Source organism: Manis javanica, chromosome 11, assembly GCF_040802235.1.
Source record: "Manis javanica isolate MJ-LG chromosome 11, MJ_LKY, whole genome shotgun sequence".
In the NCBI taxonomy this organism is placed as follows: Eukaryota; Metazoa; Chordata; class Mammalia; order Pholidota; family Manidae; genus Manis; species Manis javanica.
In genome coordinates, this window is record NC_133166.1 from 25,700,982 (window position 1) to 25,726,070 (window position 25,089).

General features: G+C 45.5%; 4 protein-coding genes across 5 annotated transcripts in view; 1 reads left to right on the top strand and 3 right to left on the bottom strand.

Moving 5' to 3' along the window:
• Window positions 1-25,089, top strand: part of LOC108385358 (olfactory receptor 52B6) — a 122,891-nt gene that overhangs the window by 53,758 nt on the left and 44,044 nt on the right. The window lies entirely within an intron of this gene.
• On the bottom strand, window positions 2,986-4,512 carry UBQLNL (ubiquilin like). The gene is given in 4 exon segments (XM_017654149.3): window positions 2,986-3,332; window positions 3,335-3,589; window positions 3,592-4,323; window positions 4,326-4,512. Coding segments are annotated over 4 exon segments (1,521 nt in total).
• LOC108393391 (olfactomedin-4-like) lies at window positions 6,517-11,208 on the bottom strand. The gene is given in 5 exon segments (XM_037000987.2): window positions 6,517-7,339; window positions 8,859-9,018; window positions 9,400-9,562; window positions 9,753-9,977; window positions 10,814-11,208. Coding segments are annotated over 5 exon segments (1,674 nt in total). The 5' UTR covers window positions 11,123-11,208; the 3' UTR covers window positions 6,517-6,522.
• On the bottom strand, window positions 20,149-21,250 carry OR52H1 (olfactory receptor family 52 subfamily H member 1). Its single transcript, XM_017642748.3, has one exon. It carries the CDS (start codon window positions 21,232-21,234, stop codon window positions 20,149-20,151), a length of 1,086 nt encoding a protein of 361 aa, XP_017498237.3. The 5' UTR covers window positions 21,235-21,250.

A 25,089-nucleotide genomic window follows, 5' to 3' on the forward strand; every position in this document is an offset into this window, starting at 1 on the left:
AGAACAGAAAAGGTATGAAATGATCCTCGTAAAGAATAAGGTGGTGAATTGACCAGGGCATTGGAGCCTCAAGTGTGGCTCCCAGACCAGCAGCATCAGCGCCCCTGGGGAACTTGCAAATGAAAACTTTGGGGCCCCACTCTAGACCTATGAATCAGAAACCCGTGGGTCGAAACCCAGAACTCTGTATTTTAACACACCCTCCAAGTGATTCTGATGAGATTCTGGTGAGGAATGCTGGAGTAGGAAAATGCAGTAGAATTGCTAACAGACCAATTAACACTTTTACAATAAATTTAAATGAGACTAGTCAGCAGAGTTGTATGCTTACACCGAGATTAGGCAGAGTTGAATATAACCACGGTGAGTTTGCTAGGTGAGTATTATGCCAAAGTGATTATAGTGACAGATTATAGGATAGTGTGGAAGCTGGAAAACTGGTCAGGAAGCAAAAGGTGTGAGTCCAAAAAGGCTGTTTCAAAAAGGCTGAAAGAAGCAGCCCCCACTGGAGAAGCAGTGTCCTGGGGGAAGGCCAGATTTCAGTTACAGCAAAACAGTCAGGAGGCATTAAGAGAGGAGAGAGGTGACGGTTTTGCTGTGGCTACATTATGAGTTCTGTCTGGTAGGGTGGAAAGGTTTGGAGAATTGATGGTGAGTGGACAACTGAGTCAGATGAGGGCTTTTCAGAGCCTCTTGAGGTGAGAATCAGAAAAATGACCTGGAGCGCTTAAGCTTTCTATGTTAACTGAGGCAAACACGGTATAAGGCTTAATTAGATTAATTAATTGGCTAGAGATGTCATAATGAGGTAAAGAGTCAGCTTTAGCTATGGTTTCTTTCCAGAGACCTTCTTGGTGGTGGAGTGGGCATTCTCTGGCACTGCGCTTGCTGGGAGCACTTGGAGTTTTGTGGGTCCATTCTTCATGCTTGCTGAAGGCAACGTCGAGGCAAGGATGGGTGGTTGTAGGAATGCATAAACCTCTGTGGGTCCCTTTACAGACCCGGATCCGAATACTTCTCATCACCCACTGCTGCCACCCTGTTTAGGCACTGCCATCTCCCACCTGCTCTGTCGCCAAAGCTGTCTAATTTCCCTTCTTCCAACTTTTACTGCTACCAGTCTGTTCCCCATCCAGCAGCCAGATTGCTGTGGTGACTCACTCCATTCCTTTGCTCAAAATTCAGCGGTGATTTTTCTCTTGCATTCCCAATAAAATCCAAAATCCTCACCAGACTACAAAGTCCTCATGATTTCTCTGATGTCCTCTTTTTTCTCCCCATTTTTTTTTTTTGTTGTTCACTCCACTCCAACTACACCTTCTCCTATTTGTTCTTCAAAGACAAGAAGAACATTCTTACCTCATGGCTTTCACTCTTATGTTCCTTCTCTGCCTGGAACATACTTCGCCCAGGGAATTGCATGTTTAGCTCTCCCAGTTCCTTCTGATTTCTACTCAACTGTCTCCTTTTCAGAAAGGCTTTCCCTGATTTCCCTTTTGTAGAAAAGCTAATCCTGCTCCTTTTTCCTTCACAGTGCTTATCACCACCTAACACATCCATGAGCTAAGTTGAATGCCATCTGTATCCCCACCAAAGAGACTCCATAAATAAAGGATCTTTGTATTGTCACTGCTATTTATTCAATGCCTACCACAATATTTGACTTATTAAATTATAGCAAGAGCTTATTATTTAATAATTGCATAATTGAACCACCCCTGTTGACATATCAATTGTCTGGGATATTCTTATTGAGGCAGGAAGAGAAGGAGAAGGGACCTCGGCTCGCTATCAGACACGCCAGCTGCAAACACTGGATGTGCTAAAGCCTGTGATACTGTGGAAGGTGCCACATGCCCCGGAGGCCTGCTGATCGGGCAATGCAGTGGGGGTGACAGCAGCTGCATCTCTCTGGGCTGGAGAGAGATTGGTGACATAAAGCCCTGTGACTGTGACAATGGGAATTAGTGAGAGGTCCTATGAGGATAAATACTTACCAAGACCTGTTGGAAATGTGAGTTTTTCCTGCTCTGGCCCACCAGGCCATCTTCTTCCACTTTTAAACTTGAACAATTTGGACTTGAGAAATCAGGGAAGTCTTCATGACTAAATTTTTGGGTCTCCCTATAGTGCTTTTCCCTTTTTGTATGGATATGTTGTAACTGTCTTCCTCTATGCATGGCTCTGTTTATGCATCTGTGTTTGTGTATAACTGTATACACACGACTGCATGTACCATTTGTTGACTTCATATGCCTGTGTGTGTGAATCTTTGACTGTGTGAGCTTGTGTATGCGTGCACACCTGTCTGATGCTACGTGTCCATGTGGTCCTATGTGTGCAATGATGATTCTCTGTGTTAACATATGTATGTGGGGTCTGTGTGTGTGTTCATGTATGTATTGTAGGTGAGATGGGAATATCACACATAGATAATTGTCCTTTCTGCAAAAGAAAAAAGCCAAACCTCAGATGGGGCAAATGGGTGTAGCCATTTTATTGACAGATATTCTAGCCATGGCCTGTGTTCCAGCGTTTAGCAGAGAAAGCATTGTTTGGTTTCTCCTATTCCAGAACTTCTGGCCGGAAGCGTTAGAAAAGGTAGAAAAGGCAGGTAAGATAGTCAAATAGGTGAGCAGGCAGGTAGCACACAGATAGGTAGGTGCGGTGGCTAGCAGCCCTGCACTCTCCAGAGCTTGCCGATAGCAGCGCTGGTGTCTCCCTCAGTGGCAATGAGTCCTGCAGATTGGAGTGGTGGTTCCCAAATCCCGTGGCTTAAAGAGATTCCATTTGCTTGCTGATACAAATTTCAGGGGGTTGAAGAAAGTAGGCAGGGTCTCCAGCTAGGGACTGCAGCCTCTGCAGGGCAGCTCCAGATTTGTGTCAGCACTCAGGCCCTTTGGGTTCAGCCATATCCGATGCATCCCAGCCCCAGGGCACAGTGTCAGGGTGGCCGCAGCTGGGCACAGGAAGCCAACCCAGGCCTCATGGGCAGGGTACAATCCAAGGCAGAAGAACAGGTGCCTCTGTGACCAAGAGGTGCAGGCCCTGCTCCATTTGCAGTATTGCCTGCAAAGCTTTTGGGTTGGCAAGGGCCATCAGTACTTCAGAAAGCAGTGTCTGCTGCAGGAATGTGGGCAGCTGCTGCCTCCCCTGTTCCCTCAGCTGGGGCACACTCATGAACAATACCATCTGGTCTGCCAGGTAGGGATTGTTTAAAAGAAACTGGATTGTACTTCCTGTGATGGGGTAGCTGGTCTGCTCATCTGCCAGCTGTATATCATCCTCTCATTTCTGGCCAGGGCTATCTAGAAAGATGGTACACCTGTGGCTTCTGCCTGGGGCTTCTGGCCAAGCTCTATGCTAGGTAAGGCTGGTACCCTAGCTGGCTCCTCAATGGCACAGGTGTGACTACAGCGCTCAGTGGAGATAGTGGCACTGCTGGCCCTGGAAGTATGGCTCACCCTGTTGGAGGCAGTGCTGGCCGAGGTGATGGAGGATAAACCCTGAGAACTACAATAGATGACTTGGGCTGTAGGGAGCTGTGGGAGATGGTCTTGCTGTTCGTGGAGTGATGGTGGAGATGGGGTGAGGACTGGGCTTGTTCCAGCACTTGTCCTTCCAGGAGAGCTGTGAAAGGGTTGCCCCCAAAGGGATCTTGTACGCTGTTGAGCATTTGGTCATTGAACTCAGCATAGTTCTGACCCAGGGCACTGACCCCATCTGGGACTGTCTCCACGTCCACGTGTGACTGTGGGTTCAGTGGCTGCCCAAGATTCTGCACAGGTTGCTGGATCTGCATTATCTCTTGAATCATGGCAAGGTTCCTGGCCAGCTCCAGAGTCTGCCATAGGATCTCAGAATTGTCAAGGATGTGTGAGGCCTCTGGGTTCTGCTGCATCGATTATTGCATGTCTGGGTGTTCTAAGATGAACTGTCTCATGAGGTCCATGTTGGACAATGGCTGCTGGATGCTAGGATTCTGCAGCACCCGTGTCATGCACTCTGGACTGCCTACATCCAGGCCCTGGGTATGCACCTTGGGCACATCAGGCTTGATGAAGACAGCTGATTCCCCTCGGGGGTAACTCACATCAGCAGGTTGGTGTACCTCACTGCTTTTTCCTTTTCTGCTTCTGTCCTGGTGGCAGGGCTTGTTGGCTGACAGGTTCCAGGCGGAATGGGCTAGGGATCTGGAGCTCTGTTTGGACTTGATGACCAAGTGGATGGTCTGGCTATCCAGGATGCCCCTCTGCTTCAGTGTGTCACAGTCTTTGAGAAGGCAGCCCATGAAGAGCAGCACTAGTTGGTCCGTTTGGCATTAAAGTGAGCCGAGAGCTTCTCCTTAAACCGCCTCACCAAGGTGTCATTCGCTATCGTAAAGTCTTCCTGCTTTCCTGCTGTCTTCACCATCACTCGAGGGATACTCAAAGAGGTGTTCTTGCCTGCAGGCAGACTTGACATATGCCCACTCTGGGCCATCCTGAGTATTCGAGAAACGGTGTGTGGCATAGTGCGAGGACAGGTAGAAGCAGGGGCAGAAGCAGTGAGGGCAGGCAAATATTTCTGCTGGCTTCTGTCTCAGGTGTTGTATTCTCAGGCCACAGGCTAATTTTTCTGTTGCCCAAAAAGGGATGAGTCACCAGTCTGGGGCCAAGGATTTTGCAATGTTGTACCCCGACCCCAGTTCTCCAGATGCGGCCCAGCCGAGACCTGTCGTGGCTACTGATTCATACTTGGTACAAGGTGGGCTAAGTGGAAATGACTTCTCCCTCTGCTCCACACACCAAGGGCATACATAACCCTTTCAGAAGAGGAATATTGTGATGTCAACTCTAGCCTCACAGTCTCTGCCAGGACTAGCTGGGGAAGGGAGGAAGATTTGGCAGGGTGGGGTGGGGTTCAGTCTCCATAAAGAAATTAAATAGGACAATTTTCCATAAAACTGGGGACAAAGTTCTCAGGATGGAACTATTAAAAAAAAAAGTCCAGGTTGCTTATATGGGATGTGTGTTTCTCTGTACTATGTGTGGGTCCCTTGTAGAGATGTCAGGCTTGTAATAAAAAGTCGGGTCCACTGAAGTTGTAGATAAAAACCACACACCTGTGGGTAAGAATGGAATCCCTCCCATAAGAAGGAGCTTATTACTTTTGTTAATGATCTGGTAAAACTGAAGCCTTAGAAAGGAAAATGGAGCAAGAGCAAAAATCTTACGTGGCAGAGGAGGTCGTATTTTTCTCAGGGTCTAGAGCTGGGGACTCTAGACTTAATTAAGAGTGCTCCCAGGGATGCAAAAAAGAGATTCCTCTATCCTGGAAGTGGGAAGAGGGCCAGCCAGTTAGGCGCCCTCTAGGGGCATTCCAAACTAACGTGAATGTGCCATTACTTGCAAAGTATTTTTTTTTATTCACTATTACTTGGTCTTCTCCACATGTCACTATAGCAGATTTCTTAGAATGATTTGTTTCAGTGCCTTATCTTGGTCTTAACTGTCAAAGCATTGTGTGGAGAGAGATCTGTGAATCAAGAGGTGAGGGTGGAGATGGTTAATAGTTAAATTCCTAACAGGACAGGTTTAGGCAACTAAAAAGCCAGATTCTCAGTTGAGGATGGTGTTTGATATTTATTTGGGTAGAAGATAAATTTTCTGTTAGTGGCTGTGTTACAATGTATATTCTGTCTGTGTGGATGTTTGGAAATATGGTCTATACGAGTGAGGATTCATAGATGTGATTTTGAATGTATGTATATGTGAAAGTATAAGCATGAGACAGTGTGTGTAAAGTATTCTGGTGTGACGGGGGAGACTTTAGGGTCTGAAATCTTGAACATTCCATCCAATGTGCCTTCAGGGGAGGTGCGCCATGCAGATAGATAAGTGACAAGCAGAGTGCAGGCCTGTACGTTCTCAGTGTGTTCAAGATGAGCAAAGGAACTAGACAGCTGGACAGGAGGCTTCCTGCTATCGCACCAAAGGATTCTTCATTGAGAATGTCTGGACCTCCAGCCCATTCCATGTCAGACTCTCTCATGCTCAGCTCTGACTTGCTCACTTCCTGGAGCAGGACTCAGGTCTGTGCCCCTCTCTCAGTTGCACTCAAAATGAGGTTGATACCGGACCATGAAATGTTGACTGTCATACCAGGGCACTGCACCTCTTCTCCCCAGGTGCCCCACAGGAGGCTGGGTGAGAAAGGGAACTTCCATATCCACTGTAATGACCAGCAACCCTGGATCTTCTGCACTAGAAACAGAGGCTCTCAACCTGAGACTAAGATTCTAAACCCAGCTCAGAGAATCCTACAGTTGTTAAAGCTGGGTTCATAGTTTTCAAAATTCTGAGTGTGAGATTTGTTTAAAAAAAAACAAATGAGTCCACCTCCTACAATTCTAGGATACCAATAAAGAGGGGGTACCATTTCTCAGCTAGTGTTTTGTGTCCCAACTAAACCCCAGTCGATTCTACCTAGAGCATTATTAAAAATAATGTGCTGATTGAGATATTAATTACAAAGAACTAACTAGATAATCATTGCCTCCCAATCGGTAGGGCTGGGGGCCACTTTGAAGAGCAAGGAAGAGGACATGTATCCACCACTGCTCTGCCCTGGGATCTCAGGGCCTGGAGGCCCTGTTGAGTGTGAGAGACTTTGCTGGCTCCAAAGCCCCACAGCCCTCTTAGCTAGGGGTCTCAGCAGTCTATGCCCTGGCATTAGGAAGCCGAGGTCATAAGTGACCAGGTAGCCATCATTGTAGACATAGAGCTCATGATCGGAGGGAGAGTAATTGATGCCATGCAGTGTTTCCAGCATCTTATCCAGCAGGATGCTAAGGTGGTGCTGCTGCCCAGTGTTAGTATCAAAAGCATAGAAGATCTCCTCTTGGCGGGTGCTCAGTGAGCGCAGGGCATAGAGCACCCCACAGACCATGAAGGCCCCTGACAGGTTTGGCTTGTACTGGCTGGTCTTCCAGGTTTTCTCCACCTCCAGAGTACTGGTATTGAGAGAACTAATAACGAGGTTGCCCCTGCTCTCCTCTGTGGCATAGAGCACCCACAGCCCCTTCTCATCACCAGCAAAATCTAAGTCCTTCCAAGGCACCCTGACATAGGAGAAGCGGTTGTTATAGGCGGCGCTGGGCAGCATGCCATTCAGCACCAGGGTGTTGGAAGGCAGGTCTACCTTGGCCATGTCACGTGTGCCACAGGCATTGAAGTACATGAAGTTCTCATATACAGTGTCACCACTGCCATCACCATAGCCCTTGAAATACTCTTTATAGTTCTTCAGCAGTACCAGGTCATTGTAAGACTCGTGCAGCCAGTAGTAGTCAGAGGACCTGGGCCAAACTGCACACCAGATCATCAGAATAATAAAATGCTATAAAAAATGAGCAGGCTAATGTTTAATTAATGGTGTGTATGTGTGGGGGGGTGGGATTGGGAATCAAAAAGAAATCATTCATAATCTCTTAATTAAATATAAAAAGCATTAACAGTAAGAGCATTGACATCAACCACAGTAATGCTAGTGGGCACTGTACATGCATCTTCTCATTAATTATAGTAAAAGCCCTGTAAGGTGGGTTTTATCCCCACAGAGAGGAGACTGAGTCTTAGAAAAGTTAAGTCACTCAAGGTTGCTCAGCTCATAATGAAAATCCATAAAAGGAATAAGAAAATCTATATTATTTGTTGTCAGGACTGACTGAGATGATGCAAGTAATTAGTAGAGTATTCATCTCAAATTAAGCAATCAATAAGTGATAGCTATTTTTTTTCTTTATAGATATTCTTCTGTACACAGACTCTTCTGCCTTCCACCTGCCCTTAAGACACTTACGTCCTGTAGCAGGACATAGTTCTGGAGCTGGATTCAGGGAGATTAGCGGTCATGAGATCATTCTGGAAGGTCCTTTAAATTATTGCTGATTTATGAGTATTGTCATTGCTTAACATTGGCCAGTAGGTCCAACCTTACCAACAATTTTTAAGAGGATTTAAACAACAAAGGCACATACATGTGTTTCATATGCTTGTAAAACGTCTATAGGAATTGGAGAGCATCATTTATCATATCAGTAACACTAGTCTTTCTGAGATGAGCTTCCACAGGGCCTTCTTCAATGACTATGTCAACCCACATTCACCCTCCCTTCTATAATCTCCTACTCAGTTGGGTCTTTTCACACGTCTGTATATACTGACTTTAAACACCCTGTCTGTGAGCTATGTCTACCTCTCTAGCCAGGCTGCCAGTTTTTGGAAAGGCTCATTCATCTACTCACTGATTCATTTAGCAATCCTTTATCTAACAAATATTTATCAGTGCCCACTAGTCATCCACCTTTTTCTAGACACTCTCATGTGATATGCTTTTATATTTACTTGAACTCATTTTATAGATGACTAAGAATGGTTCTGAATGTTAATTCATTTCTCCAAAGTCACTTAGCTTAAGTGGCAGTACTGAGATTCAGAGATCAGATGTCTGACTCCAAGTCACAAGCTTGGGCAATCTCATCCTCTAAACTTTTTCTGAGAAGAAGTTAGGGTTCTGGGGCTCTGGTATAAAAGAGTTCATTCTTGAGATAAGGTCACGGTAGGGAGAGAACCAGTTTTGTATTATGATGAGATTAGAAATTTTATACAGCGCGTTTGTGAGAGAAGCTTAGGGCAGTCTAGGTCATTCTTAACCCATGAGAGGAGCAGTAGGAGGTAACCTGGCAGACTTAGGCTAAGTGTATCAGGGGAAATACAGAGAGAAAGCTGAGCTGGGGTTACAAAGTAACCTGTTGGGTAGGGTAGGGAACATATGGATTGAACCTGGTTGCAAAAGAAAAATCATCCTTGACTCACCCGAAATTTATATCCAGAGGAGCCACCCAATAGAGGGAAGAGTTTGAATTGGGTGCTGAGTCTCGGCCCCAGGCATCTGCCTTACCTGAGAAGCCTTTCCAGTTGAGCTGCACCACAGAGGGTCTGCCGACCTTCTGGAGTCCTTGATGGGCACAAGAACCTAAAAAGAGAGCAGGTAGCAGGTGAGGTATGAAGTACTTGTGAAGCACACACCTGCAAAGAGCAGAGTATGGAAGTGTAGTAACTGTGTGTACATTTGAGTGTGTGTCCATATCCCTGAGTGCAAACGTGAGTGTGTAAACAGATGTGATTTTGCATGGATGATGGTTGGTGTGTATGTCTGACTATATATGTGTTGATATGTCTGTGTATTCAGGTATGCCCATGTGTGACATAGTGATATAACAAGCCAGGAAATGGAGGATTTGTTCTATATCAAGATCTTTACTGCCCACCGCACAGTAAACCATAGCCAGCTCTGCATTCCCAACCGTGTCCTTGGGGAGGAGAGATCTCAGGGAATTCAGTCTGAGGCCTCAACCAGGGGGCAGGTACGGGCCAGTGTTTCTGGAGGCCTCTTGCTCCTTCTCCCTTTCACACTGGCTCAGTACACCCTTGAGGACGTCCACCTCTTCATGGAGTGCACGGAAGCTGTGTCAATTAGAGTCAGCTAGGAGCCTGGCTGTCAGGCTAGCATTGGCCACCTGTGGGAATGAGAGGCCAGGGATGTACAGCTCACAGAGTGCTCTCTAGAACTGAGGTTAGGCTCCCACGTTTCTCAGCTCAGTGTTCTTTATTCCCAGAAATAAGTGATTTTTGAAATCGTCAAATTGATGAGATTGGAAAAGACAGGAGGCTACAGAAGGGGAGAGATCCTTTAACCTGTCCACGTACCTGGCCCTGGAGTTGATAGAGGAGGTCTTTGGCCCCACTAACTCTCCCCTTGGCCTTCAGCTGGGTCACCATCTCCAGGGCCCACTCCAGCTCCAGGCGCAGCAGGTTGAAGGCTGGGGCCTCATAGGAGGAAGCAAGCATGGTGGGGTTCCTGGGCTCCAGTACACGGTTCATCTCTGGGACATGGTTGTTCTGATCTTCAATGACACACATATACTCGCTGACCTGGGGTTTTGGGTGGACAGGCAGCCCCCTCAACCTCAGTACTTTGGTTCTTTTCACCTGCTCACTTCCTCCCAGTGCCACACAGCTCACAAAATACTGTCATAACTGTCACCTTATTTGCTTCCATTCATAGCCCTTGAGGTGACCCTGAGTGTTACCTCATTTCACAGCTGAGGACGCTTATATCCTTTGCACTGCAGGAAACAACTCTTCCCATTGCACACCCAGACCCTCTCTTCCCTTTCCTGGGTAGAGCCATGCTCCCTGGAGTAGCTTGGTGACTGAGTGAATGGACAGACTCCTGGCTTCCAGTCTCACCCCACCCCATCCACCCACCAGGAGCTCCACGAATGATCATTACAAAAAGACCATGTCACACTGCTGCTGTGGCATTTCCATTCATTCCTCCTTTCAGCTTCAAGCCCAAGCTTCCCAGCCTGGCTTACCAGACTCTCCGTATACCCTCACCGCAGCTCTTCGGCTGAAGCTTTCCTGCCTCCTATGTACTGGTCATCCCACTTGCCAGCTTTTCTTGTTCTATACCCTTTGCCCATCTCCATACCCATTAATTCACTGACTAATGTAGGAAGCATTTCCCACATAAGCCTCTCTATGCTGTTACTGCCACTGAGGAGCCCAAGAACAGTACCTTATTTTCCCTTCATACCCAGAATTCCCTTCAGACTCAGGATTCATAGCCCTGCAAATGAGGGCTGTGCTTCCTTCTCTACTGCCAAGGACTGTCCCCTCCAAGGATCCAGGAGGGGCTGTGCCTGTATAACGTCCAGCCCCAGCCCCGGAGCTAGCACAGCTGCAACCCACAGCCCCACACTCACCCTGGACAGCTCCTGCTCGTATTTGCCCATGAGGGCCTGGGCCATGCTCTCTAGCTGCTCCAGCTGCTGCAGGGCCATGCGGTTGCTGGGCAGATGAACCACACAGTAGCACACACCTTCCTTATCCACAGAGCCTGGTACACTTCTCACCAGCTGCAAAAGCATGGCCAGAGGCACATTAAGCACAATGAAGTATGTTGGGGCACAGTGTCCCATTTGGGAGCATGAGGCAGATGGGGCTGGCCCTGCTCTGGAATGCCTGAGAGGCACTCTCTCTGTGCAGGAGGTGGTTCTCAACTGCCTAGGCATCCTTCTGCCGTGAGCTTGAGTGACCCTCCCCTTGATTTCCCAGAACTGAAGAGCAGTCCCCTTCCAGGTCCTGTTGGTAGGGCCACTCCACCCTACCTCATGTGCCGCCTGGTTCTGGCTGCAGTTCACATAAGTGGGAGCAGCCTTTTGCTGGAGGCCCTGTGGGGGAGAGGAAAGCTGGTCTGAAAAGGTGTTAGGAGAGCATCTTAGGGGCTGCAGCACCCCTACTCTAGAGATTTAGTGAATTCCATGAGTTTTCTTTGCCTTGAAGACAGCAAGAACAGAGAGTTCCAAACCTTCAAAGAAGGGAAATTAATATTAACAGCACCATGGGGCACCAGAGTGTGGACTGATCTTTAGCATTCACAGGAACATGACAATGTATGACTTGTAATCCACAATTTATAAATTAAAAAACAGAGGTTCTGGGGAGTCAAATATATGTTATGAAGTCACATGATTAATAAGTGACAAGGCTGCTAGCTGCCCCCAAGTCTTGTTTGTTCTAGATTCTGTGCCTTTACCTCTCCTTAGATCCTTGCCTCTGCTAAGAGAGCTATGGAGCTGCAATCTGTGTTGAGGTGGGCGTGCAAAACAGGCCAAAAAAGTGAGGGTGGGAAGCAGCTGATAGGACTCAGCTAAAGAGAGGAAGAGGGAAAAGATTCTAGGGCTGAAAGATGCATATTTGGGGGCTTCTCCCCCTTGCCTGTCACCTTGCCTTCAGTCTCACTCAGAGCCCAGACCCACTGATTCTAGAGCCAGACCACCTGAGCTCTACTTCTGACTCTGTGGAGTTACTTAATCCCTGAGTCCCAGTGTCCTTGTGTCTAAAGAAGAATAATTATATACTCTTTTAAGAATTATAAATAAATGTAGAGATTACATTTGTAAAGAGTCTTCCTAGCCTATGGGGAGAGTAACTCACATTAATTATTATAATCCCTGTCTTTTCTCCACTCCCATTTTAAAGCTGGATGAGCCCATTCTAGATCAGAGACTTCTTCCTAAATTGTTGATTGGGCTGGTGGCACCGCTGGGATTTCCTTACAGAATCCTCATGAATTAAGATGTGTGGCCCCTATCCTTCTCTGAGTAGTCCTGCACACAACTTCTCTGGTCCTGGTAGTTTATCTGACTATGTCTTCAGCCTGCATCTCCAGCCCAGTAGTTTAGCTTTTGGGGAAAGTGACGGAAAAGTCACATGCCTACAAGAACTCCAGTGTTCTTTTGCACAGGGAGAGGGTGGCAGATGTCTGCAGAAAACAAGGCCTCATAAAAAGCAGGTGGCCTGCGCACGATTCCTCCCTCTCTTGCTTCCATGCTTGTTTCCCTCTCTCCCCTCTGCCTACCCACGCCTAGGATAGTCAGAGCAGACTAGGTGTCCCATCCTCTATTCATTTGTTTCTAAGTCTCTCTACTTTCACTGTCTCCCAGAATCTGGGGCTTTTTGAAAAGGATCCAAGTGGTGAGAGAAGCCAGTCCAAAGCACAGAACCTTGGGATCCCTCCACCCTCCGTCGTACCTGAGACTGTCCAGGGAGAGCCAGGTACACAGCAGTAGGATGGTCAGGGGGGCTGGGCCTGGCTGCATCTTGCATCAGCTGCAGGAATGGAGTAATACCCTTCAGTCCCCTGGACTTTTATCTCTGGGCCAAGTGAATAGTCTCAGCAGGAGGGGCTCAGATTTCTTCATCTGAAAGAACTGACTGTGTAAGAGGGTGTGGGGAGGGTACAGGGGTGAAAGGAAAGGGTAATGACTGGCTGATGCCTCTACAGATGGGATAGAAGTGAGTTTCTCTCTGTACCAGGACCTTTCTCGTCCAACCCCAGCTGAGATCTGCCCTCATCCTGCTGGGTCTTCCTGTTCAAACAAATGAAGGGAAACCTGAGACATCCTGGGGCTGGTCCCTTTCACAAGGGACATGGTCTTTCCCTGAACTTTGCAGGGGGAAACAGTCAACAGGGGAATGCAAACTTGTCTGCTCAGTGTTGAGGACAGAAGCCATTTATGTGACCAAGTGCCCTTGGGTGAGGGCCAAGCTGTGTGTCTGGGAAGACTGCTTCAGCAACACGGTGCTGGCCTGCTCTGCCATGTGACCTCCCTCACCCCTGGAAATCTGCTTCCTCCACTGTTCTAGACACTTGAAACAGAAACATTTCCACCCACCCCACTATCCATATATATCTGCTGATTTGAGCTCCTCATGCCAGAAGTATCCACTACGGATCCTTCAAGGAAGCCCCTCCCAGCATCTTCTAACCAGCCACCGGAGCCGGCAGCCTCTAGTCCTCTGGGCCCTTGGCTGTGGTAACCCTACAGAAAAGGCAGAGTGTGGTACTTCTCTAGGAGCGGTGAGTCTCACACCCACCCAGTTGCCTTAGGAAAGGAAATCTGAAATGCCTCAGATTTCTTCTTGAGGGTTCATTGCTCCCATTGTCCAGCTGAGGAATTTGGTCTCTGTAGCTCTCTGTGTCCTTTATTAACTCCCTACCTCTAACTTCACCCCAATTCAGATATTGTAGGCACTTAGCATAAAGGCCATCTGCTTCTGTACCCCATCCTTGAGAGTCCTTTGCCCAGGACATAATACCTACTAGATAAAGGCATATGAAGTCTCTTCTCCTTCCACAGAAAATGTCGGAGAGCTTAGGTGATTGAATGACTACAGGAAATCATGCCCTGGGCTCCATAGGCAATCCTTGATGAGAGATCACACCCTTATCTTGCTTTACAGATTTTCACTTTCTTACTGATCCTGGGGACTGAGGAACCTGGGCAGGTGAGCAGAGAAAAGGATCTCTAGCCCCAGGAGAAGCTGTCAAGCTTCCTGCGGTCTGTGGGCTGCTCCAGGCTTCTCTGCAGCCCTTCCTCCTGGGCCTTCTCTCACATCCCACATTTTGACTCCTGCAGAGTAAAGTCAGTTAACAAACCAAGCTAGACTTCCCCGTGTGGAAGTCTTGTTGGTTAAGAAACCAGAGCTTCCTTCTAAAGGAGGAAGCTTCACCGCGTCACGGGGCCTGGTTCTGTCTCTCTCACAGTGGGGGCCTTATGGGATCCTCTGGACCCTGGGGACATTCTGCCAGGACCCACAGGGCAAGCCCAGCCTTCTCAAAGGAAGAAGGATGTCAACTCCTTCAGGGCCTGGGAGCGTCTCTCCCCAAACCACAGGGCAAACACAACCTGTACCCAAGCAGGAGCCCTGTCCTCAGGGTGTGGACCCTACTACCAGTTCCTTTGGAAAAATGCCAGGGATAGCGCTGTCCATGTCCACAGCCCACACATCTGCTCCTTGTACTTCCCCCACAGGCTGAGTGGAGGGGAGGAGGAAGCCCGGATGTTCCCCAGCCACCAGCTCAGCCTCCGCCCTCTGCCCATGTCCGGTTTCCTCCCGGCACAGGAGCACCCTCTGGTCTCCCACCGCCTGCTCTGCTCTCCTTGCCTGTCCAGTCCCTTGCCTCATCTCCAGGTATCAACTCAGCTTCTGTGAGTCATGAGTTCAGAAAGCGACATGTTGAGTGAGAAATAAGTAGGATCTGTATTCTCCCTGAGATACAGCTCCTGGCACAGGGCAGTCTCTGAGCTATGGCTCCCAGTCTGGGAGCATCTCCTTGGTGGGGATGCTCCACAGAGGTACCACACCCTCCTGTGCCCCTTTCTAGGATCAAGAAATCAACATTCAGAAAAGGATAAGGTCACACAGAGGAATAAGCTCTCTGGGATCCCAGTCCGGGACTGTTTCCTCTCCTGGATTTTGTGCCCTGATCCTCACTTGACAGCAGTTCTCTTCTTAGCTGGAGACTCTGTCTGCCATGCACACGGGTTCTGCAGCTCTGTTTGGCTCTGGGTTTCCACCCCAGTTCTGGTGGTGTCCTTGCTCTGACTCTGCTCACACATGCACTCTGTTTTACTGGCAGGCGGCGTGAGGGCACTGGGGGTATACTGGCCTGGCTGAACCAGCTGCACACTGACACTTGTCCCCCACCATCTGCCACCTCCTCCCCTTGGGTTCCACGCCAGAGGTCATCCCCTCCCTCTTCTTTTTCTGTTGATCCCTTTAAGAGTGCCTCTGGCTCCTCAGAGCCATTCTGCTCACATATTGTGTCCCACCAAAGGCGCTTGAGGGACAAGCTGTTCCCTCCAAGGAAGAGTAGAACATCAAAGAATATACTCAATGCAGCCAGCAACATTAGGGGAAAACAAGGGAGAATGAAAAGAGTTCAAGAAATGAACTCAGACAACATGCATTCAGTCTCAGGTTTCTCATTATGAATCAGTTCATCACTTCCAGCTTTGGTTTAAGCAGATAGGATCCCCAGCCTTATTTTGGAGGAGGGAGTTGTGAGAGGGAAACACGACACAGAATTACATTTTTCGTGTTCCTGTTTATCCCGCTTCACAGGGGTTAAGATCTAGAGTGAACTCTGAAGTCACATTGTCTAGGTTCAAATCCTAGTTCTGCAACATATAAGCTGTGGACTTTGAACATGATACTTCTATATGTCTCCATTTATTTATCTCCAAATTAGGGATAATAGTAAGTACACATACTTCACAGGAATGTTATAAGGATAAATAAAATAACATGTAAAGCAATTACTGCCTGAAACACAGTAGACACCCAATGCATGTTAGATAATATTGTCATTATTATCCTTAGCAATTTTGTTTCTTCCCAGACCCATTCCTCTGAGTCCCTTTCCACTGCATTCTTAGTTCTTGGTTTCATAATCTGATCAACAATCCTTTAACATATCTTAAAAAACAAAAAGGTGTGAAAGCAGAATGATCTTCAGTATTAAAAAAAAAAAAAAAGGAAGAAAATGGCTAAAAGGCAAGCTGAAAGATCCAGATTAGATCTGATTAGACCAAAGAAGGAACTTCTTTACTGCTGAAGCCAAGGAGGTTGATACAAAACCGTTTCTAAGTGAAATGGGGAATCGGTGGCATTATCTTCTAATTCCTGCTCTCGGCCCGAGCCTCCACTTCTCACATCATTCTGAGCCAGGAATGGTGAGTGAGGGCAAAGGAGTGCTGGCGACTCAGTCCCCGTTCTCAAACCTAACAGCTGCCCCAGCCCTGCATTACACGCTCTCCTTTGCACCCCAAAGTGATTCTCAGAAAAACTAGTTCTTTGGACAAGGAAGGTTTCTGGAGCCTCTCCTTGAGAATTGGCACTTCTGGCAGAAGTTCATTGTTTAGTTCAATAGGGGAATAAATCTGGGTAAGGGAATAGGCAGGAGAGCTTTTCAGGAGCCTCAAATCCTATCCAGAGTGTGACCAACCTGGCCAATGAACCCCTGCCGTGGATGGGGCAGGAACCTCTCACTGCTGCTGTGGAGGTGGGGTTACAGGTGAGGAATGGGCAGCCAGCCTCTGTCTGTCCAGTGCTGCATCAGTGTCAGCTGCTCCAGCCTATCCTTTCTGTAGTCAGTGCACTGGAGACCTCAGAGACTCCAAAGGTGCCCCTGTGGTAAGCCTGGGAGGGAGCAAGGGTGGTGAGAAGGATTTATGGGTCTCTTGTCCGAGCCCCTCAGGGGGCATGGATGCTGCACCCCTGATGGGATTGAGAAGCTGCTAGTCACAGCTGTGAACTGTTAGTGAGGAATTAGCAGAGGCCTGTAGTCATCTCTGCTGCCTCTCCCGGTCCCCAGGTTTCTATGCCTGACATGCTGTGGACTGGTAGAGAAAGGCACCAGTAGAGGAAGGTAGAGACTGAGCAGGGAGGTCTCTGCAGTGGTGTCTCCCTGGAAGAGGCAGCTGCAAACTCACATGAGACGGGCTTCCCTCGACACAAAGGACAAACTCAGGTGCCATCTAGAGATGGACGGTCACCATGATTCAGTATCATTTCTGTCCCATAGCCCTACAAAGAGACAAGCACCTTGGTGGGAAGGAGCCTTGGCTCTGAATCAGGCAGACCTGGCTGGAATAAGCCTCCTTTACTGCACTGTCTTGAGCAAGTTCCTTAACTCTTCTGTCCTAATTATTTTTCCTTTGTGTAATGACACTTAGTGTATCTTCCGAAGGAGGTGGTTGTGAAGATTAATTACAGTAATATGCATAAAACACTTAGCAGGGTGCCTTGAGTTTAGAAGATTAATACATTATTCAAGGTTGTGCAACGTGGAAAGAATCAGCGTGAGGACACGCTCTGGCTGTCTGAGATAACCCGCTGGGCTAGCTGCTGGACCCTAATGCAGACATTTTAGTGTCACAATGTCTCCCTCCCTCAGAAAAGGTGCTCCTTTCCATTTATAGGCACATAAGAATTAATGGCAGATATTTCACAATATGTTACCCACAGTTTTATCTTTGTTTTTAGACCTAGTTTGAATGAAGTTTATTTGTGTTTACACTGTCCCAGAACAAATTCACATTTCCAAACAACAAAATTCTCATAATTGTCTGTTTTGATATTCTAGAATAATCCAATAAGCTTCTCTTGTGTTAGAGCTTTCCCTTGTGGAGTTTATGTGTACTTTATAACCTAGAGGTTGTGAAAGCAGTTACTGAGATATGGCCCAGAGACCATAAACAACCAGCCATCTGTGCAAATGCAATTTCATTCATGTTCTGACAGTGGAATACAGTCTCACCAGAAAGAGCCATTGGCAGCTAGGACAGTAAGTTTGATCTTGAGGGAAGAGCAAAATTAGGCTTATTTAACCTGTTTTCCCCTCCCATAAAGAGTGAAGTGGTGGGAAATTTTTAATCAATGATGAGGAGCTCAGGTTTAAACATGTTGAGTCTAGATGAGAATGGCAGTGATAATTAGTAAAAATACTAACATAACAGCTAATATCAAGATGATATTTTACAATCTGAAAAACACATTCATGGATATTTTAACCTTAATCACAATATGGACCCTAAAACGTAGGAAAGTAGACACTGAAATTTATCAGAAATATCACATATAGAAACTAAGATACAGAGTTACCAGCAAAGAGGCCATAAAGCCATAGAAATAAACGAACTCTACTGGGGAAGGAGGGTAGAAAAATAATTACAGATAACTGGGCCAAAGAGAGAAAGTGTGGGAGAAGGAAAGGGAGAGAGTGCAGGAGACAATCCCTTTATTGTATTTTCTCCATCACTGAGCTTCCATGAAAACCATTTGTGCATGTTGGTGAGTAACCATGGGTTTGAGTTCCTATCAGCATGAAAAGAGTGTGTGCTTTCAAATGATCTCAGCTCAGACTCTACTTATTATTATTCCTTCTGTAAAGATTTAAAAATATCAACTCTTGACCAATCCATGTTCTCAGCAGAATATAACCAGAAGAGAATAAGAGATTATGTCTTCCAACATTCATACACATTTTTAGCAAGCTGGCACAGAGAGCAGAATCCTCATTTAGTCAGATGTGGCTTAATTTAATAATAAAATTAGAGTTCATCAAAACAGTAAAAATAGACTCTGATATTCCTAAATATTTTATCCCTTCCACTGGAGCCTGTTCTCACACGAGTGAGGTGGTGTTCAATGGCAATATCTCTGAACTCGGAGGGAGTACATTCTATTCTAGCTCTACATTCCTAACTTCCATGCTGTATGTTTTGGAAAAGTCATTTCGCTCTGTGGGCTTCAGTTTCCTCTTCCAAGAATGAGGTTTGAATGACTCCAGCCCAGGGGTCTGGCCCTGTTCTTTCTCGTCCCTCATCAGCTATCCCCATCTCATTCTGCTGCAGCCACACTGGTCTCTTTCTGTCCTCAACCCACGGTACCCTGTTTCCTTCCAGCCCCAGGGTCTTCACATTTGCTCTCCCCTCTTCCACTGTCCTTCTCATCTCTTTAGTCCATCATGTATTCAGTGTATTATTCTCTTGGTTACATTACTATTTGCAAGTAATGAATTTTTTCCCTTGCTTTGTATTTGTCATGCTCCCCATAATATTGACTCCATGGAAGCAGGGCTGATCCTCTTCCATATCATTTACCTTCATATCCTGAACACTTAAAACAATATTTGTTATATAGTATGCACCTAATAAATAACTTCCAAGCAAATAATTTTTTGAAAAAGATTTATTGGAAGAACTCTAGATCTTTCTTTGATCACAACATATGCCATTTTTCATGCTAGTGCTTATTATCTTATGAATGCATCTTACCATGGACATGTTAGTTTAATGTAAAGTTCCTATTCTCATCCCCACCTTCACTACAGAAATGTATCTTTTAACTGATTCTCTCTTGTGAGCAAAGCGTTACACTCTATAGATAAGAACTCCATAAATCCTCTGGCCAGTGGGGTTTAATTTTTAATTTATTATCCAAATGAACTGGCTTGAGTTCTATGTATTGTGAGAAGTCCAGCCTTTGTCTCAGATCTCCAACTGTTTTCAAGGGTCATGTTCTCCTGAGCACTCTCTCTGTAGCTCATTCCCTCAATGTGTCTTAAGGCCTAAAAGCTCTTCTCCTCTATCACCTCTGGTGCTAACAACCCTAACATGGTAAATACACTACTTCTCCCATTCCCATTTCTGTATAGTACCATTGCTAGAACTTGTTGCTTATAGTAGACTTATACTAAAAGTGTCTGTTTTGGGAGATGGGACATTTAAAGGGAATCACATAAGTATAGCATGGACAATAATAAGATTTGAATACTATACATTTCCTAAATCCATCTACTAATCCACTAAATGAGAAATTTCTCATTAATATTTTCACTTTTAATATCTCTTCTTCAGTGTCTCTATTTCACTTAACACATTGCTTTCCATAGCTACAAGTCTTGAATTCCAAATTCTTATTATTTTTTCCATTTAGAGTAATTCAGCTCTGTGTTTTCACCTCTTCTTTCTAATCATATCCTGTGCACCTTCACTTTCCACAAGCCAACAGGTCATCAAGGTATTTTGTATACATAGAACCATCTCTTTCATATAGATCATGTCATTTTCTTGGTATGCAGAAATACCTGCAGGCAATTCTTAATTTAAATAGCATTTAAAAAAATTCTTGTTATGTTACTTTATGCTACAAAGTCATCCCAGCTTCCCCATTGCACAATGGAACATCATTCTTTACCCTTGGTAGAAAACAAAAGTGTGACCTTGTCTCTTATCTGTTTGGTCTTTACTCCATAGACAATAGGGTTGAGTGCAGGTGGAATAACGATGTAGAGATTGGCAAACACGATGTGGAAAGTACGGGAGACATTGTGTCCAAAGCGATGGGCAAGGATGGAGAAAAAGGCAGGTGTATAAAACATGAGGATGACACAGACATGGGAACCGCAGGTGCCAAGGGCCTTCTGACGGGCATCTCGGGAGGGGAGGCGGAAGACAGCACAGAGGATAAGAGTGTAAGAAACAGCAATGAGAATCACATCTGAGATGACTGTCATGATGGGAACACAAAAACCATACCAGATGTTGATGGAGATGTCAGCACAGGCGAGCCGGGCGACACCTATGTGTTCACAGTATGTGTGGGGTATGATGCGTGTCCGGCAGAAAGGCAGGCGTGTGAGCAAGAATACGTCTGGCAGGATGATGCAGAAGCTTCTAAAGGAGATGCCCATAACAATCTTGATGATGGTCTTGGGGGTCAAGATATTGGTGTATCTCAAAGGCAAGCATATGGCCACATATCTATCAAATGCCATGGCCATCAGGATGGCTGAATCCAGCACAAAGCTATAGTGGAGGAAGAACATTTGTGTAAGGCAACCTGGGAATGTGATTTCTCGAGCCCCAAGCCAGAAGATACTTAGTGTTTTAGGAACACCTGCTGTAGACAAGATGAGATCAGTCATGGCCAGCAGGGAGAGAAAGAAGAACATGGGTTCGTGAAGGCTACGCTCCACCACAATCAGATAGAGAAGGATACAGTTTCCCACAACAGCCACAATATAGATGATGCAGAAGGGAATCCCAATCCACACATGGGATTGCTCTAAACCTGGGATCCCCACCAGAATAAAGGGTCCTGTGTTGTAATTGCTCATGTTGAAAATGGCCATGGCAGACTGGAGTGGATAAGTCCCAGCACCTGAGGACAGAGGGTAGTAAAGGACAGTTAGGGTCACTTGAGTCAATCTCACTTTCCCCCACTTATCATTATTGACTTCTAAAGATAAGGTGACCATATAATTTATCATCTAAAGGGGGACAACTTTGAAGTAAAAAAATGGGTGGTATTATAACAATGGCAGGTAACAGGCACAAATCAGGATTGTCTCAGATTTAGTGGGATGTATAGTCATTCTACGTAAAGAGATTATCTTCTTTCTTCCGGACATCTCTGCTGGCTTACCTACTTCTCCAGGCAGTGTTCCAGACTGCCTACAATCACTCTTCTTATTATGCATAATATACCCCTAATACAAGTTAACAAATTTCAGGGTATATTTTCCATAGGTTGGAGGATTATAGTTTATATAACTTTATGGACATTATTGGTTAATATCTGTGTCCTCTGTCATTGTGGAATATCAGTCTCTGCACCAAGGCAATTACTTGCACTTTTCAAAGCTACCTGATGACTGTGGCTCTTAAATTTGTGAAGTCAATGCCCTTTATTGCCACCCAAACACCTAACTCAGTTCAATAAACACTAGCCAAGTTCCTACACTATGCTGGATAACACATGTAACTTAAATATAAATTAGAAGTCTCCTATAACTGAGGCCCAGGAGCTCTTGCTCCTCCAAAAATATCACTTTCTAGCACCCTATACACTATACAGATGTATAATATCCTAACACTCTGGCCTTAACACCATTAGTCAAGATTTCTATCCAAAAGAAGGATTGTTCCCTTGTGAACATACATTCTATAGATATATAGAGCCTAGGACACATACTGTCAGATACACACACACACTTACTACATACAATTTCAAGCATACTCTGATCTACACATAGATTCTATTATACATTTTATCATATATTTACCCACAGTAAATCTTACGCAAACATAAACTCCTCCACTCCCTCTCTCTGTCTCACACACACATGCACACACCACACATAGACCATACGTACATGTGTGCACACATGCTAAGGAAAATATAAACGAAATATTTCACGATTGGATTTTGACACTGTCATTGTTTTGTAAATTCCCAAAATCGTTACTTGGGGACTTGCTCTTTTAGAGCTCTTTTAGGCTCATATACCTTCTTCTCCAGTTATGTGCTTACTAGAAAGCTATTTATAATCCATTGATAACCAGCCATAAAGAAAGACCAAGAACTCCCAAGATTGGAACTAAGAGGAAGCTTGTGATGGCCATGCACCTCAAATTTCTTGAACCAACAAGACCAAAACTCCCATCCAGCTTCATCCCTACTCCATTTTTATCTCATTATTTGGCCCAGTTTACCATACCTTCCAGCTCCCAGGCCAACCCTTAGTTTCTCCACTCTCCCACATTTAAAAGAAGAGAAACAGGACGCTCTCTTCTTTTCTTTCTGATCTTCCCTTATCTATGAGCAAACACACATTTCTTGTAGCAACTCAAACTCTCCTCTACAGTCTCCATGATGCATATGGTTCTGGGGACATAGTCCAGAATTCAGACAGTGGGATTGTCCAGCCCCGATCTGCTGAGATTTCCTGTTCTCCAGTTTTCTCATGTTGATCTTTGTTTTCCTACCCCTGGGGTCCTAGAACCTCCTAGCACGCAAAGTGGAGGTCTGATTAGAACATTCAGCCTTCATGTTGGAAACCTCTCTTCTGTGCTGCTCGCATACTCCTAACAGTGCATGGCGTCAGCACCCTGAAACCATGTATGTTGTCTCACAGCTCTTCCAGCTTGTCTGAAATCATCCTTTATTCATACATAACTGAGGAAAAGTCTCTACATTTTATGTTTTCATGTACTCAAACACAACAGATACTCATATAATCATCCAAAGCATATGCAAACACACACATGGGCATGTAAAAAAAGTTAACTCTGAGGCTTGTCATTCCACAGCAGACAAATCTACAATGTGGGGCAATCTATAAAACAGTCTGGTCTTTTCCACAGGTTGATGCCATTAGGAAATAGTTTTCTAGATTAAAATAAATTTAAGAAAAAGAATCAAATGCAATTTTGATCCTATTAAACAAACCAGAAATAGGAGACAATGAATAATTGGGGATATTTAATATCAACTAGGTATTAGATGATATAAAGTAATTAGTATTAATGTTATTAAATGTGATCATCTATTCTGATAGATACACACACAAGTACCCATAGTGTCTCCATAAAATATTGGCACAAAGTACATTCTGTGGATCCAGACAGCTAGACACTTTGCTCAGAGCTGAGTAACCTGCTAGCAGTGTGAGTTGCTTACTTCAACTATGTGGTCCTTGGCTTCTCTATTTTTCAAAAGGGCTGAATATCTCTAATTCTTAGTTGTTATTAGGACAAAATAAGATATACCCCCCAAAACCACTCCTTAGTGTAACATCTGGTACATGGCAAGCATGTAATAAATTATTAGATTTTGTTAGATTATATCTAATCTTTTATTAGATTATATTTTATATTATCAGTAGTATCACTGGCAGTCAGATCACACAGTGAAGAGAATATAAATAGACGGATGCATAAAAACTTAAAAGCATTTCTGGATATACACCCACCCACACAGCCGCACACTTAATTCCACCCTGTAGGTTAGGGCTGTGGGTCCTTGTCACGTGTCTGACCCAGAAACTGCCTGAACAACACTTACGTGGTGATTCTTAACCCAGGTGCATAATTGCCTATCTGTTCTAATCTTTCGGCATGCATCTTATGGAGCATATATCCAGGTACTGGAGACCATGACCTCAGCTTGTAAGTGGGAGTTGCTCAGGAAAGAAAGTTACAGAGCTCAGTCCATGGCTCCTAGAAAATGGAGCCCTGAGCTTTTCATTCACTCCGTCTTTCTTTCCAAATCCTAGGCCCCTTCAAACAGACCCTTAAACAGCTAGCACTCACGTAATCTTGGGAACTGGGCCAAACAGAAGGAAGAAAGATTATGCTGACAGACACACAGAAAGTGTGCAAGAGGGAGAGACACACCAGCTGAAGAAATAAGTGGAGGAAAGAAGGAGGAACCGATGGGCAAGTCAGTTCCTGCTCATTTATGTTTTCTGGCCATTGTTCAGTGCAGGGAAGAGGCAAACAGTTGGGCCTGAGGGACCCTGAGGGACCCTGACAGCCTCTCTTTCCACTCTCAAGGGAAGAGTATAAAGTAGTTTCTATTAACCCTGCCCATGCCTGTGAGTTCACACGGGTTCAGGATGTAGTTCTTCTCTGCATCTGCATGTGAGCTGATATGCCAGTGAGTGTGCCCATCTGTCAGATCACCCAGCTCAAGACCTCACTTCCCAGACAATGAACTATGGATAAGGTATTTAATGTCTTTAGCAAGGTAATAATATGCTATCTTCCTCTCGAGATTATACAAGGATTGACAAAAGTGATAAGACAGTGCCTGTGGAAATGCTTACACAATGCTGGGCTCATAGCACGTTTGTAACATGATTCTATGGCCACTTCACGATGCTCTACTGCCATTCAAAGTGGGGCCCCATATCTGCATTCACAAGCTCTACAGTGGATTTTTTGCCTGTTATTTTTCCCTGGGGGCCAGTGTAGACATGGATGTGAGCACAAGAACTAGAACACAGGAGAGTTGGTTGGAACTCTCTCTGTTGGGGCAGGAGTGGAATAAACCCTGGATGCTGTTTCCTTTGAAGGACTGCGTGAGGGTGTTCCTGCTGAGCATGGAATGGCTGCTACTTTGGACCGTGTTTGGCTGAATATTCCATTTTAACTTCAAGGCTGTCATGTCCCAAACTACATTCATCACTCCCCCAAACTCGCTCTTTCTGTGCTCATAAGCTCAGGGAATATCAGGTCACTCCAAATTGTATTGCTGTTCTCACCTAAATAACTCCTGATCCTATTCTTTTCTGACTCCATTGTCCAGCTGCTGTGGTCTCTTACTAAATTACTCTACCAGC